We start from the raw sequence: 16,140 nt of genomic DNA on the forward strand, positions 1-16,140 counted from the left end.
TGGCCTTACCTGGAGTACTCCCTATTATGTAGGTAAGTGCACAAATAAGAAGACCCTAACAACTTGCTAAACCTGTTAAGCATGGTCTGTGGTCTACACAAGCTGTATGTGATGAGATACTAGCAATGTGACTGTCACGGTAAAAGTTATTACAAGTCTTGCAGGAAATAACCGAGGAGACCAAGACCTTCCCAATAGCACCTCGCCACAGTACGGGGATGCAACAGTATTGGGACGGTACTAGTATACGCAAGGGAGCAATGGTTTACCAGCAGAGGTTTTAGATCAGCTTGTGCAGAGGACCCAGGATGCTGATTTCCCCAAGAGAGGGGAGGATGAAGAAATGAATATAGCCAGACAATATTTTTCATTCACTCAGACTAATGGCTCATTCTTTCAGCTTCGCAGAAAGTAATAACCCTATATATAGCGCGTTGGTTTGTATTTCATTTACGGAACAACTAAATTATTTGGATGGAGATTAGAAATAAGTAAAATAAGGAGTTGTCCATGTACTTTACACAAACTTACAATACAGATGAAAAAAATACAGAAATAAATAAGCCTTGTAATTTCATAAAGCATTAAAATCTATCAACTTTCAAAATGTACAGATTTGAAAATAAAGTACCTTTGTTCATTTTTGTTGATGATCTAAGACGCTGAGCAAAGCTTTGAGGTCGCGTGGTGCGGGAAGCAGTTGGAGGTGGTGATATACGTGCTGAGAGAGATGACACTACTGAACCTCGAGGTCCCTTTATCCCTGCTAATGAAGAAACTGTTGCCTGCTCCTCACTGATGCTGATACTGTACTCAGCACCCTTATATTCACCTTCATGTAACTCTGCCATTTAATAAAAAGAATAGGTAAACATCATTAAACAAAAGTAATTAACAGTAGCATTATAAAATCAAACTTTGATACCAGTTCTCAGAAATTTTCTGTAAAAGAAAATAAATCTTCTGTATTATGTAAAAAGAGTGCATGGCACCTTAGTTTCCCTAAATAAAGCTACAACTAATAATATATTTTAATGTCCGTTTAATGTACTCGTGAAAAACCAAGAAGAGTGCCAATTCCCAACAATACAAATATGCAGTAACAAACAGACGCTTCAGTTGTTTATTTATCTGCCTATTAACAAACATACATCATCAGACTTATGAAAAATAGAATGTTTGTAATTAACATCTTTAACTTTTTTATTTTGTTATCATTTTAAAAACTACTGAACCTTCTTTCTATTTTAATTCAAGTCTGCTGGTTCAATTAGTTTTCATGTATTTAGTGTGCATAACTGTTCAGTGTGTGCAAAAATTGATCATTTGGCTCATTTTCCTTCCATTCTTGGTTTACATAGGAATTTTTCTTGTCCTCGGTACAGTACAAAAAGTGTTGTGATGTTAGAGATTAAAACTATCATGATACATAGCTTTGATATTAGTTTAGGTTAGCACCCATTCAGTTTTTCCATAATCCTCAAGGAGTTTAAGCTGGAGCTAGGCTTTGTGATTATAAACATTGTTTCTTCTTTATGTGCAATGTATGATAATTTCACAAACATTTCCCAGTGATGTTTTGCATTAAATTGGATTACAAAATGCATGCCACAATCCTGGCACTCTGGGGTCCTGAAGCTTGGCCTATTATTATTAATTATTATTATTATTAATTATTATGATTATGATTATTATTATTATTATTATTATTATTATTATTATAATTATAATCATAATTATAATCATAATTGTTATAATTATTATTATTATAATCATTATAATTATTATAATTCAATTATGATTAAATTATTATTATTATTATTATTATTATTATTATTATTATCATTATTATTATTATTATTATTACTTGCTAAGCTACAATCCTAGTTGGAAAAGCAGGATGCTATAAGCCCAGGGGCCCCAAACAGGGAAAATAGCTCAGTGAGAAAAGGAAAAGTAAAATATTTTAACAATAGCAACAACATTAAAATAAATATTTCCTATATAAACTATAAAAAAACTTTAACAAAACAAGAAAACAAGAGTGTATAATAAAAAATTATCTCATAACTGACCTTGACAGTGTTTTTACTTTTGCTGTACATTATCTAATCCTGTCACAAGAAACTTCAAGTCCACAAATAACCCATAACTTGTATTCTAAACAATGCAGATCAAGGTATTTTCAAATAAAGTACTGTGGAATTAAAAACTTTCAACTCAAATTTGTCATAATAAATTGTCTTTATTGCTCAATATAATTTTCTTAAAAAATACAGAATTTATCTTAAACAAAGCCATTATTTGTAGATAATGCTCATCACCACAGTCGCATTCATTTCAATAAAATCTTGGTATCTATAGATGATAGCACTTCCTTACCTACCATACTGTCAAAAATTATGAAAAGAAATTTAAACTCAACTCTATACTGGAGCTAATTGGTGCTGCTCTACAGGCAGATATCAGAGATTGGTGCTCGGATTTTTCACTATTCCTCCTAATTTCTATGGGATTGTCTCGATACATTTTAAAAAAATAACAATAAAATACTGTATGGGAGTGCATAAAAAATAAATTTTACTTTATATTCATAAAGAAAAATAATGTTTTAAGTATAAATTGAAATCACCAGTGTAATTAAAATATAGTAGCATTTAGGGAAAACAAATATTTTCAAAAGCTAGAATGTATAAGATCAAGAAGCTTGTTTATTCTAGTTTTACAAACTGGGTTTGAAGAACATTTAGAAGAATTCATCCTACAGTACCGTAGTATAGAAAAAATTACAGTAAAAAAGATTTAATACGGAATCCCTACTATCATTACTACTACAAAAATATCTGATTTTCTTCTTCATATCAGAGGACACTAAGTAAATAAAAATTAATTTACCAAAATAAAAAAAAAAAAAAAAAAAATTCCACTGATCTTTGCTATTCTATATATTTCTAACTACATCATTAAAGCAAATAACTTTGTTTTAATATCCTCAGTTAAAGAAAAAATGAGTTAATAAACAACAAGATTTTAATTCTAATAGTCATGCATTCTCCATTATAAGGCTCAAGTCTACATAGTATTCTAGAAGTTTTATTCCCGCTATAACCAAGATGTGGAATGATCTTCCTAATCAGGTAGTTTAAATGGTGTAACTTCAACAGTTCAAACTTGCCATGAATATTTTCATGTTGAACAGCCAGACATAGGTATCTTTTGATAGTTTATATATGATAGATTTATTTCAATGTTTTACTGTTCCTAACATACCTCATTTTAATCGTTCATTACTTCTCTTGTCGATTATTTATTTCCTCAATTTCTTTTCTCACTAAACTATTTTTCCCTGTTGGAGCCCTTGGGCTTATAGCATCCTGCTTTTCCAACTGGGGCTGTACTTAGCAAGTAATAAATAATGATAATAATAATAATAATAATAATAATAATAATACAAAAATAGATCAAGTCTAAAATCTATGGACAATAATGCTTATAAAACATAAAATAAATTTTATTACAAACCTGAGTAGGATCCGTCTTTGTGGTGATTTTGTAGATTGGTTTCCTTGCGTGTGGGTCGCTGTTCTCGCAGGCCAATTTGAGTCTCTCTTGCATTTTGATACATTGAGCTTATTTGGTGCAAAAGCCTCAGTAATGGCATGTTTACCTGAAAACATAATTACTCAGTAGCAACATCAAATCATGAAAATTACCAAATTTTAAAAAGTACAGTCGCTTTATTCATACATATATATATATATTTATATATATATATATATATATATATATATATATATATATATATACATATATATATATATATATATATATATATATATATATATATATATATATATATATATATATATATTTATATGCATATATATGTATATGTATATATATATATATATATATATATATATATATATATATATATATATATATATATATATATATATATATATATATATATGTAGGTATAAGAAATGAGTTAGCAGCTAGAGTGGATATGAATGTGTTGAGGTGGTTTGGCCATGTTGAGAGAATGGAAAAAGGCTGTCTGAAGGCAAGAGTTGATGGGAGAAGTACAAAAGGAAGGCCAAGGTTTGGGTGGATGGATGGAGTGAAGGAAGCTCTGGGTGATAGGAGGATAGATGTGACAGAGGCAAGAGAGCATGCTAGAAATGGCGAGCGATTGTGACGCAGCTCCGGTAGGCCCTGCTGCTTCCTCCGTTGCCTTGGAAGACCGCGGAGGTAGCAACAGTAGGGGATTCAGCATTATGAAGCTTTATTGGTGTTGGATAATGTGAAAGGGTGGGCTGTGCCACCCTAGCAGTACCAGCCAAACTCAATTGAGTCCCTTGTCAGGCTGGGAGGAACATAGAGAGGAGACGTCATCTTTTTTGTTTCATTTGTTTGATGTCGGCTACCCCCCAAATTGGGGGAAGTGCCTTGGTATATGTATGTATGTATGTATGTATGTATGTATGTATGTATGTATATATATACAGTATATATATATATATATATATATATATATATATATATATATATATATATACCTTAAGTAATTAAAGAATTTGCAGCTCTATGAGCTGGACTCAACTTTATGAGGAAAAGTGAACATTCAAACCATTACTGAATGAAACACTATGTGATTATGGCCAATATAACGAACAATGGAAGTCAGGTTAGTGTAACCAACCATCTAGGTAAGCCAGGCTTATCACCTACAAGAGAAGACTTGCTTGCCTTCTGGCAAAGTTAAATAAGTTATAATATTTTAAGGTTAATCACAAACAATACTTTGCTAGTAAGTGAGAATTTGACATGTCGTATCGTGATTAACTCTGCAAAACACAACTAACTACAGTTTTCTAGTCTTCTCTGAAATTCATTTAAAACTGAAATATATTCTCTCTCCTTGAGCATTAAGAGAATTGAAAGGCAGTCCTTCTGTTTTTCACATGAGCTTTTTCACTGTGTAGTGTACTCTCTCCAGTTCCATAAAGATTTGAACTTGAGACATATTTTCACTGAGAAACAGTGACACATTGTACTCCCCAAATTGGTTACTTAATAGTGCAATTCCTATGCAAGGAGGCTAAAAAATCCAACAAGGAAGACAACTTGAAATGCAATAAACACCTATCACAATATGGAAGGAGAATAAGTCTTGATATCACCAATTTGACAGAAAAACTGGATAACATGAAACCACTGACACTACTTATCATTAACAGCTTCATTGTTTCATTACTTTAGTAGGGGCATGTATCTTTTGAAAGAAAAGAAAATGGGAAAATTTTTAGTTAATTTTCAAGGTAAACGTTGACAAACCAAGATTCTGGAGAATAAGCAATATGGACACCAGGGAGGTTCATGAAAATAAATAATGAATATTTGTATTTATGGACGTAATGCACTGAATGAGTTTCTTGTTTTAGGTTACAAGTTTGTTTCTAGAACGAATTAAACAATATCAAACGTAAAATGGGACTGAAAATAAAAAAATATTGAGAAAACAAAAGACACGTGTTTCCCAGCTCTTAAAAACTCATATACTGACTTGACATGGCTGGAGAAGAACCAGGCAAGGGAGCTGTACAACATCAATTGTGGGTCACTAAAGACTAGTGTAATTTGACAGAGGGAAATCTGTTTATTATAGTGAAGGGGGGGGGGGGGGGTTTCAGTGGATATTCTATAAATCATTGTTAGGTTACGATACTCTCAATTCAAAGGTATTAACAAAGGGAATTCCATGTACGAGTCATTGAAATTAATCACTCTAAGAAATTTCCTTTAATAATCAAAAGAAAAAACAAGAGCATAAATTATTACCTGTTGTGCAATATAATTTATGTTTAGAGAAAAGTGAACCATCGTAGATGTATGCTGCTTAAGGGCACTGCGAGAAACAAATAAGGTTGGCTGCTGACTAACCCATTCTCTTGAATCATCTGCTACTTTACTAACATCGATTTCAAGTCCCGCTCGTTCACAAAGGAAAGCAGGGACTTCACTTCCAATATCAAGGAAAAATTTACCTGCAATGTAAAAAGAAGTAAAAAATTGGTGCATCATAAATCATTTACTCAATAAAATGGATTTAAATACTCTTCTGTCAAAATAAAATGCCACACATTGTCATAATAATTTCAAAAATGTCTGCATATCTTACAGTTCCCATTGTCCCCCAAGGACTACATTCAAAACTCCCAGCAGATAATGGGAAAGACTTATAAACCTAAAAAATATGTATATAAAATAATTTTACGCACATATGTAATAATAAAGACAGTATCATTTTGCAGTATAATTAATAATTATAATACTATACAGCACATTAGCAATATACTCTCTCTCTCTCTCTCTCTCTCTCTCTCTCTCTCTCTCTCTCTCTCTCTCTCTCTCTCTCTCTCTCTCTCTCTCTCTCTCTTTAAATATCTATTTTGACGTTTGTTGCAATGACTGTGTATCACTATTGTATTTTATGTAACATCTTGTACAGTACAGTAATACTTGTACTTTTTATACAATACACAAAATTAATATACATTGATATTGATGACAACAATAATCTAATAATTAAAACAAAAGTACCCTACATTAATGAGATAAGTTCAAAGAATGGGTTCTTAAGCTGAATAGTTCATTAGTCCAATATAATTAATTTAGACATCCAACAAATAACCTCATCCCCACTCTCCATAGTTTTCAGTCAATTGGTCTTGTTAGCAGTACTGAACTAGACTATATATGCATCAAAATTCCAGTCTTTTCTGGATAATAGAAAACTTTTATAGGGTTTTTTTACTGTACTCATAACTACTCAAAGTTCTTAAGTTAAATGCTTTTATTTAAGAGACTTACAGTAATACAGTGATGCCTCAGGATACGAAAGTAATCCGTTCAGGATACGGTTTCGTATCCTGATTTTTTTGTATCCTGAGTCGCGTTTTACATGTAAATAGCCTAATCCGATCCAAGCCTTACAAAAAGTCACCTTTTCTTTCATAAACACGCTAAACTGTAGTAATAAACATGCAATGCAGCCATTTCTATCATTCAATAATTAACCCAACCGTTAAAAACAGCCTAATCCATTCCAGAAACCACCATGAGATTATTCAATAATGTAGTTATAGCCTAGTTATCCCCTCCAAGCCCTAAGAAAACGATCCATTTTCTTTACTACTGTATAAAAGTTACGGTACTGTATGTAAAGCATTTGGATCAGTGAAGGTGTATTGTTACCTGTACACCTAAATTAAGGGTTGATACCCTGAAAAAAAAGGTACTGTACTCTCGGTGAATGGTTGGGATCTCGTAAGCTTTTCGTATCCTGAAAATTTTTTCGTATACTGGGGCATAAAAATCTTTGTATCGCTTTTCGTATACTGAATTTTTCGTAAGCAGAAACTTTCGTATCCAGAGGTATCACTGTAATATCAAAACTAGGCTACTCTGTACTTCCTGCTTTCTAAATTTTTCCTCTCGCTGATGATCCATGTTGATTATGGAAATGATGATGATACAATGGCTACATTAATGAAGTTATCTTGGATGACAATGAAAGTATAATGAAGGTGCTGTGTGTGACTCATCTTCTTATAAAACATTAGAAAGAATAGGTGGATCATCTTCAGATGATGAGTAATCGTAGGAAACACGGATATCGTTGGATGAATGACATCAGGAGCAGAGAGCATAAGAGAATTGTGGATCATCTATTGTTGATATCTTTTCCACCTATGGGAAAAATGGCAGTTTTACTGAAATTTTAAGTCATCGTGCTCTTACTGGAGAAATAACATTGCGTCCATTGTAAAATTTATAACATTGAAACTGAGCTCTATATAGAGACTGTAATCCATTATTCTGTAATCTATAACATGGATGAATCCCCTAAATTCTTGTAATATCCAAGTAAGGTTTCACTTCACTTTATTTTTCTTTTTTCATCCTTTGCTGTTGCCAATCTGATTAAATCTTCCAGCTCCTTGGTTATCAACTCTCTTCTCCATACTCTCCCAGATGATTAATAATCTCTTCATATAACAAGTCTACCACTCTATCACCACAAGGTTGACTTGCAGAGATGATGATTCTCTTCTCATAAATGTTCGGGAAGCTTTTAAAATTATTTACAGCTCTACTTCACAATTGACTATATTACAGACTGACCATTTAGACTTTAATTTTTCCATTGCTGCCTAAATGAAAATAATGGAATTAGAGGTCATAAATGGCTTAGAGCAGTTCATTACGTTCAAGACTGGATCTGCATCAATTTCCCCATACCATATCAAACACCTGACAAGTGTTGAAGGCTTCAAAATACATAATAAAGCCTTGGTCTAAAGTTCACATCAGGGAAATTATATAGTAAAGTACTTGATGGAAGAAATTGAACTTGTAGATGTTCACTCTCAGTGACAATGTTTTAAGGGTGGCCAATAATATTAGTAATGAGCAGGAAAAGTTTGAGAGGAAACCCTTCTATTTCTAGATGTCCATTTAATTCAGGAATGAAGTATTCCTTAAACCCCTGATTAAGTGACAAAGCAGTAACCCATGCCTTAGCATTGTGCTATAAGACCATCAGAAACAATCACTTAATTTTGTCTTTCAAGGCCCTCATGTTCTATGCTTGGTGAACAAGTGACCAATAACTTTGCCACAAAAAACGCACTAGTGTCAGCCAATCATTCCATGCTTTGAACCTGGGCACCTATTTAGACCTGTTGAGGATGCTGATCCTTTTAGGCCTCCCTCCTTGATAATTTGTTTAAATTTTTTCAGGAATGTCATAGCTGCAGACTTGTATCCAGATTTTGCTACTTTGGTAAACTTCTGGTTTCTATGTCTATCTTTTTCTTCTGGCTTCTATGTCTATATAAGTGTTTATTGTCACTAAGCTTAAAGATCCAAAAAACGAGCTGATGACCAAGCAATTTTATATTGTCATGCCTCTTGACCTACAGTGAAGAGGTATGACAGTATGAAATCACTTGGACAACATCTAGTTTTTCATATCCTTCCTTAAGCTCAATAACAGTACAGTAGTATACATCATGCTTCAGTGATAAATAATCAATAAGTGCTTATACTGTACCTATTTTGCCATACCCTAACTACTGCATCCCTTTATGAGTGGGGATACCTTAATATGGTGAATGGGTTTATGTATCACTATGATCAGTAAAAACTGTACTAGGATAGGCCACCCATACTAGGCTGGTTTGCTGTGAGCAATCAGACAAAAATCTCCTATCTCTAATCTGTGCTGGCTAGCATGGTGATGAAAACTGGCATAACCTCAGACATGATTTGACCTGTTTGAGGCCTTTGTCCTGCAGTGGATTAGAAATGGCTGCATTTGAAGTTGTTGTTGTAATTACTACATACAGCTTTGTCTCTTCAGTATATGTACCACCTCTTAAATTGTTCGCCGTCTAAGCTCAATACTGTTATGATACAAGATCTCAGCAATGATAATGTTTCTTCAATTTAAATGACTCTTTTAAAATTTTAGGTGTGATTCTCAACAGCAAATTTACTTTTGAGAAACATATTAGGTTTGTGTTTTCTTCAATTGCACAAAAATTGGCTTATTGAGAAAGTCTTTCAAGATGAATTGTGATCAATCTATTCTGAAGAAAGTCTTCTAAGGTGAATTGTGATCAATTTATTCTTAAGAAGTGTTTAATTCCTTCATTCTACTTTTTTTGAGTATTGTTCTTCTGTCTGGTCCTCAGCTGCTGATTCTCATCTTAATTTGTTGGACAGAAACTTACGATCTATTATATTTCTTACTCCTGATCTTGATATTAATCTCTGGCACCAATGTTCAACTAGTTCATTATGCATATTGCATAAGATTTTTCATATTTATGACCATCCTTTACATTCAGATCTTCCTGAACAGTTCCATCCAGGCCTTCTCCACCATAAAGCTCAATACTACACAGTATTCTAGAAGTTTTATTTCAGTTGTGACCAAGATGTGGAATGATCTTCCTAATTGGGTAGTTGAAATAGTGGAACTTCAAAAGTTCAACCTTGCCACAAATGTTTTCATGTTGAACAGGCTGACATAAGTATTTTTATAGTTTATATATGACATACTGTATCTGTTTTGATGTTGTTATTGTTTTTATAATAATTCATTGTTAATTTTTTCTCGTTTAATTATTTCCTTTCCTCACTTGGCTATTTTTCCCTATTGGAGCCCTTGGGCTTATAGCATCTTGCTTTTCCAACTAGGGTTGAAGGTTGGCTAGTCATCATCATCATCATCACCATAATAATAATAATAATAATAATAATAATACTGTAAATTATAATTACGATATATTGGGAGTCTATGGGTCTTTTCTTAGCATCACTATTGAATCTTTAAGTAATAGATTGCAAAGAGTAGTTGTTGATGGGCATCATAGAGAGTAGAGTATAGGAACGTGATATCTGGTGTTAGCAGATTTCTTTTCATGCTATATATATACACACCTGTTGTTTGGACTAGAAAACAAGCTTGTTGTATACAGAGAAGAAGCTACTCTCTTTGCTTCAATTCCAACTCCTAAATGTATATCTGGGGTTGCTGAATCCCTTAATGGAGATCTGGCTAAAATTAATGCAGGGTGAAAGTTATGGGGCATAAAATAGAACTCTAAAAAACTCATAGAATGATTATAATTACTGTAGGTCGAGGACAACAGTTTCTCAATATCCAAATCTATACATTGATAAAGTTTTTTTAACTCTATATGACACCTTCAAACTTTTAGGCATGATTCTTGATTGCAAATTTACTATTCAGAAATACAATTAGTCTGTATTTTCTTCAATTGGACAAAAGTATACCATACTAATTAAGAAAGCTTTTAAAGATTTTCAGCGATCAAACTATTTTGAAGAAAGGTTTAAATTTTTCATTCTACCTTGTTTCAAATATTATTTTCCTGTCTGGTCTTCATCTCACCTTAATTTGTAGGGTAAAGACTAGCGGTCTATTATATTTCTTATTCCTGTTTTAGATAATAATTTCTGGCACCATCGTTCAGTTGGTTCTTTATACATGTTGCCTAAAATTTTTCATAATTTTGACTATCCTTTGCATTCAAATCCTCTCTGACTGTACCATCTCGTACATAGTTCTAGGTAAGCAAGTTAATTCTAATAGTCTTGCCTTCTTCATCATATGGCTCAATACTGCACAGTATTGAAGTTTTATTCCAGCTGTGACCAGATTGTGGGATAGTCTGAAATAATCAGGCAGTTGAATCGGGAGAATTTCATATGTTCAAACTTGCATCGAGTGTTTTTATGTTGAACAGGCTGACATAGTCTCTCTCTTCATAGTTTATATACGACAGAGCTATTTCAATTTTATTACGGATCTTAAGATAGAGTATTTTACAGAATATTCACTGTACATTACTTCTCATATACTTCGTCTAATTCCTTATTTCCTTTCCTCACTGGGTTATTTTACCTGTTGGAGCCCTTAGGCTTATAGCATGCTGATTTTCCCATTAGGGTTGCAGCTTAGCTAATAACAATAATAATAATTAAGCCACATAAATAAAAATATACTGCTACATAATTGCTAACAATCCATCTGAAATATTATAGTACTGTTTACACCCATAAACATGCTAGCCTACTCTAGTATAGAACTTGTTCACAATCTAATCACTGTGATCATATATAACTAGTTCACAGGTAGTACTAAGTGGATGTGTAATTCAGTATATATATTTATGTACGGGGGAAGGTCAAAATCAACCACTGGGGAGGATGTATGCTCCCGCTGCATACATAATCGCAAGACCTTTTGCAGCTGTTCCTTGCACGCGGACCCCGTAAGCCCACAACAGATGAAACGCTTTGTCCGAATGAGACCCCTGCGGTGGTGGCTGGCACTGCTTCTCAAGGGGAAGCAATGAGACCCCCTTCACGCAGGGTGTCCAATGGTCACAAGAACACCACTCATACACGACCAACATCCAGGGGAAGCTGATTAAGCAAAGTCAGTGTAATGAGATCGAGCCGATGGAGAACAACGGCGAGGTCTCTTCACTCTTGAAGCTGACCTCGAAAGGAAAGAATCCCTTTATGCTTTCTTCGTCTGGTGTCTACCAAATCTCATCCACTGGGATGATGACCACTCCTGACACTCAGTACAACAAGACTCCAGAGTGCAAGAGTGACCCCTGCGTGCAATAGTGACCCCTGCGTGCAAGAGTGACCCCTGCATGCAAGAGAACCCTGCGTGCAAGAGTGACCCCTGCATGCAAGAGAACCCCACACGCAAGAGTGACCCCTGCATGCAAGAGTGACCCCTGCACGCAGGCCAGAGACTGTAAGGATCAATCTCTTCAGCCAACATGAAGGAGCCGCATCAGCCCCCTTCTATGCCATGACAAACCCGCATGGTTTTCACGATCATCACGGCATTCACTTGAAAAAGAGAAAGTTAGAAAAAATATTTTAAGGATCAGGCTAGTTGCTCTAAGGAAATTTGTTTATTTCTTAGGTTTTATGAGTGGAGGAGTGAGATACGTCTGCAAATCGACCAAGCCTAAATAAAAAGAGACGGTCAGATGCTAGTGCTGGTGAGAGCGGGGTGGCTAGCCTACTCCGCTGCTTCCCCCCCCTCAACCCCCGATAACCAGCAGAGGACAATCACACCTTGCAAAAGCTTTAACGGCTAATTTCAGCTTCGCTGAAATAAATACTCATACGTAAAGGGCGGAAGGTTTGTATGTTGCACTGGAACAAATCACTGTTGTCGAAATAGATAATAATGAAATTATCAACATCATACATATCTATCTATATTTCTACGGGAAGTAAACCTGTGTTTATACTCAAACAGCAATACTGTTATAACCTTTTTTACTATCAAAGTAATTACTATAAACAATGTAAAATAATTATTACTAATGAAATTAAGCCTTAGGGAATGTCCTTGGAACATTATTAGCTTTAAATAAGGTTTATTACTTTAAGAAATATGAAGTATTAACAAACAATAAGAAAATTGAAGCTAACATAAAGTTAGCTCAATCCTTCCATTTTAGGTCAATTCAACAGTCATCATGCAGAGTACCAGTATGACAAATGCTTACACAAAGGTATGTGAACGTGTTTACAGGGAAATCTACAGTTTATTTTCAAAACTTTTAGGTACACTGAAATCCTAGCTCAGTAATTACGCAAAGGAATGGGGAAATACTAAACTTGAATAGTATGCATTATGGACAGCAAGACTGAAATTCAGCTAAAAAACACAAATCAGAATATACAGTATCATGTCATGATACTCAGCATATACCATGCCAGGGTACTAAGTAAAGAATAACTCTTTCTAACTCCTAAGCAAAAGAGCATAGAAGCATGCTGTGACTATTGGCGATCCTATCAACTGACACTGGGAAACAAAACATATGATATACTTTGGGTATAGAATAATACTAATACTGTATATCAAAATACCATGATGTCATAGGCAATATCCATTTGGGAGATATTCTGGCTAACAATGAAAGAAATCGCTATCTGGGAGCCATTAAGCACAAGAAGTCATAAAAAATAGATTGAACATAGTTAATATCAAGCCATTTAAACAAATTTTGATATTTGGAGATCTACTAACAAATATTACAATCTAAATTTCATTGCCAAATGCTCCTAACATTTGCCAAGTCTAGTGCTCACTTGGCAATACCCACTCTGAGAAGTTCATTATAAGGATATTCTTATGATACAACTTATGTTTTGCCTGGAACATAACAAATTAATTGAACCTAGTCAATATCAAGCCATTTGAAAAAAAAAAAAATGATGCTTGGATATAATACGAAATATTAAAATCTAAATTTCAGTTCACCTACATTTAATATAAAAGGTTTCACAGGTAAACAACAAACTTTAAAAGCTTTGTAAATTGTAGTTTTAAATTATCTCTTTTAGGTTTCTGCTAGTTAGACAATGTACCAGTGCCAAATGGTCCTGACATTTTCCAAGTCTATTGGTCACTTGGCAATACCTATTATGAGCAGTTCTTTATAAGGATATTCTCATTATACGATTTATGTTTTGACTGGGCTTCCCATGGACAAGCTGCATATACAATAACGAAACAAACAAAGATAAAAATTTATAAGTGACTTTCCCAATTCTTTTTCAATGGATGATGTAACCCTACATAATTAAAATTCCGCACAAATTTTATTTATGAACTTTGAAAAATCTGTTGAATTCATAATGAATACAGAGATAAGAATTAGGAAATAGACAAAGAGGGCAGCCATAAGCATGGCAAGTGTTTTATAAGTTAAGGGCATGTAAGGTTCCTAAGCACAATGTGCAGTAACAACAAATTTACTTCTAATCCTTCTTGCTAGATAAAAAGTGTGTAAGTGTGCTGAGGATTTGCTTTATTACGTACTGTGCTTTCAGTTCATTTCTAAAGCCAATACACATTTTAATTGTACAGATACAAAGCTAATCTTTGCTATAAAGAAGTATATACACTTCTTGCACATTAATCACTATACTTTGAGCTCTGTTAACTTATTGGCAATCTAGGGCATACACCCCACAGACAATCCTGAACTACTAATTTGTTACACCAACAGTTCTTTTACATGGGATTATCTAAATTCCTTTTAAGCCTTTAAAATACTTTATAGACAACTATATGTCTGCATTAAATATCTTAGAATGATAGTACTAAGAGCTGTAAGGGAAATGGAAAAGTAATAAGAGACCAGAACAGTGGAGAGGAAGAACTGTAACAGTAAGCTTTGTTTAACTGGGGTAAAGTTTCAAATAACCCCAAATCAACAAACACTGGCTTTCTGAACATTGTCAAATCTACCCAAGGCTTGGTCACTTTGTTTATTGACTTTCAGATGACTTTTTAAAGTTACAGTAGTCCTCTTTATACGCTCTCATGATCTACAATTTTCCAAGTTTACGATATGAATTAAATACTAGTAGTATCTTCTAATGAACTCATCTGTATCTTTCTATATACTAAGGCACTTCTTCGAATTTTGGGGGTAGCGAAGAGCATGCTCAAACCATCTCCATCTACCCCTCACCATGATCTCATCCACATATGGCACTCGAGTAATCTCTCTCATAGTTTCGTTTCTAATCCTGTCCTGCCACTTATCTCCCAATATTCTTCTGAGAACTTTGTTCTCAAATCTACAAAATATGTTGGATATTTTTTCGTTGTGATACCACAACTCATGTCCATACAGTAACACCAATCTCACAAAACTGACATAGAGTCTGGTTTTTATATGTAATTTTATGAAGTTTAATTTCCAAATTTTACTTAACCTAGCCATTGTCTGATTTGCTTTTTTCAATTAGAATTTACATTAATTACATCGTTTGGATACATTTCAGGAATAAGCTTCCTTAACGAATGAGGAGATAATTGTAGTTCATTCGAGTTGAGTTCTTCCTTTCTATTATCCTCATTTTTGTCTTCCTAGCCTGGTGAACCATCAAAATAGGAACGTCACACTTCCCAATTTTAATGAATCATCAAAATAGGAACGTCACACTTCCCAATTTTAATGAATCATCAAAATAGGAACGTCACACTTCCCAATTTTAATGAATCATCAAAATAGGAACGTCACACTTCCCAATTTTAATGAATCATCAAAATAGGAACTTCACACTACCCAATTTTAATGGTAACATTTGTGCCAACATTAAGCTAGTTTGGCAGTTGAAGTACTAACACCTACATTGGTGCCATTAGGGAAAACTTAAGATATGTTTGTGGTTGAGGTTACTTCAGATTGAGCTCACTGCCATCCGAAACATGATGCAACTTTTCATCCCTAGTTGAAACTCTGAAAAACTTATTCAAAATCTATTTTGCCTATCAACAGGAACCATACAATATGCCACACTACTAATATAGGTATAAATGGTTTCTCATGTGTTTTTACTTCAGAGTGTAGAAGTAAATCAGGATCCAGGATATTAGCCCAATCTTCTATCTCAGAAACCGGTGGTCATATAGAATTGACAAGATCATAGAAAAGCAAGGATTTTGTGATTGAAGGAACTGGATTAATTTGCATGTGAATCTTG

The 16,140-nt window shown here is 33.8% G+C and overlaps 1 protein-coding gene across 1 annotated transcript in view; it reads right to left on the reverse strand.

The window, feature by feature from the left end:
• tweek (transmembrane protein KIAA1109 homolog tweek) overlaps positions 1-16,140 on the reverse strand; it is a 789,520-nt gene that overhangs the window by 302,768 nt on the left and 470,612 nt on the right. Inside the window, 3 exon segments of the mRNA XM_068348609.1 lie at positions 632-844; positions 3,523-3,667; positions 5,845-6,050. Of these exon segments, the coding sequence (XP_068204710.1) occupies positions 632-844; positions 3,523-3,667; positions 5,845-6,050 (564 nt within the window).

Source organism: Palaemon carinicauda, chromosome 24 (assembly GCF_036898095.1).
Source record: "Palaemon carinicauda isolate YSFRI2023 chromosome 24, ASM3689809v2, whole genome shotgun sequence".
NCBI classification, from domain to species: Eukaryota; Metazoa; Arthropoda; class Malacostraca; order Decapoda; family Palaemonidae; genus Palaemon; species Palaemon carinicauda.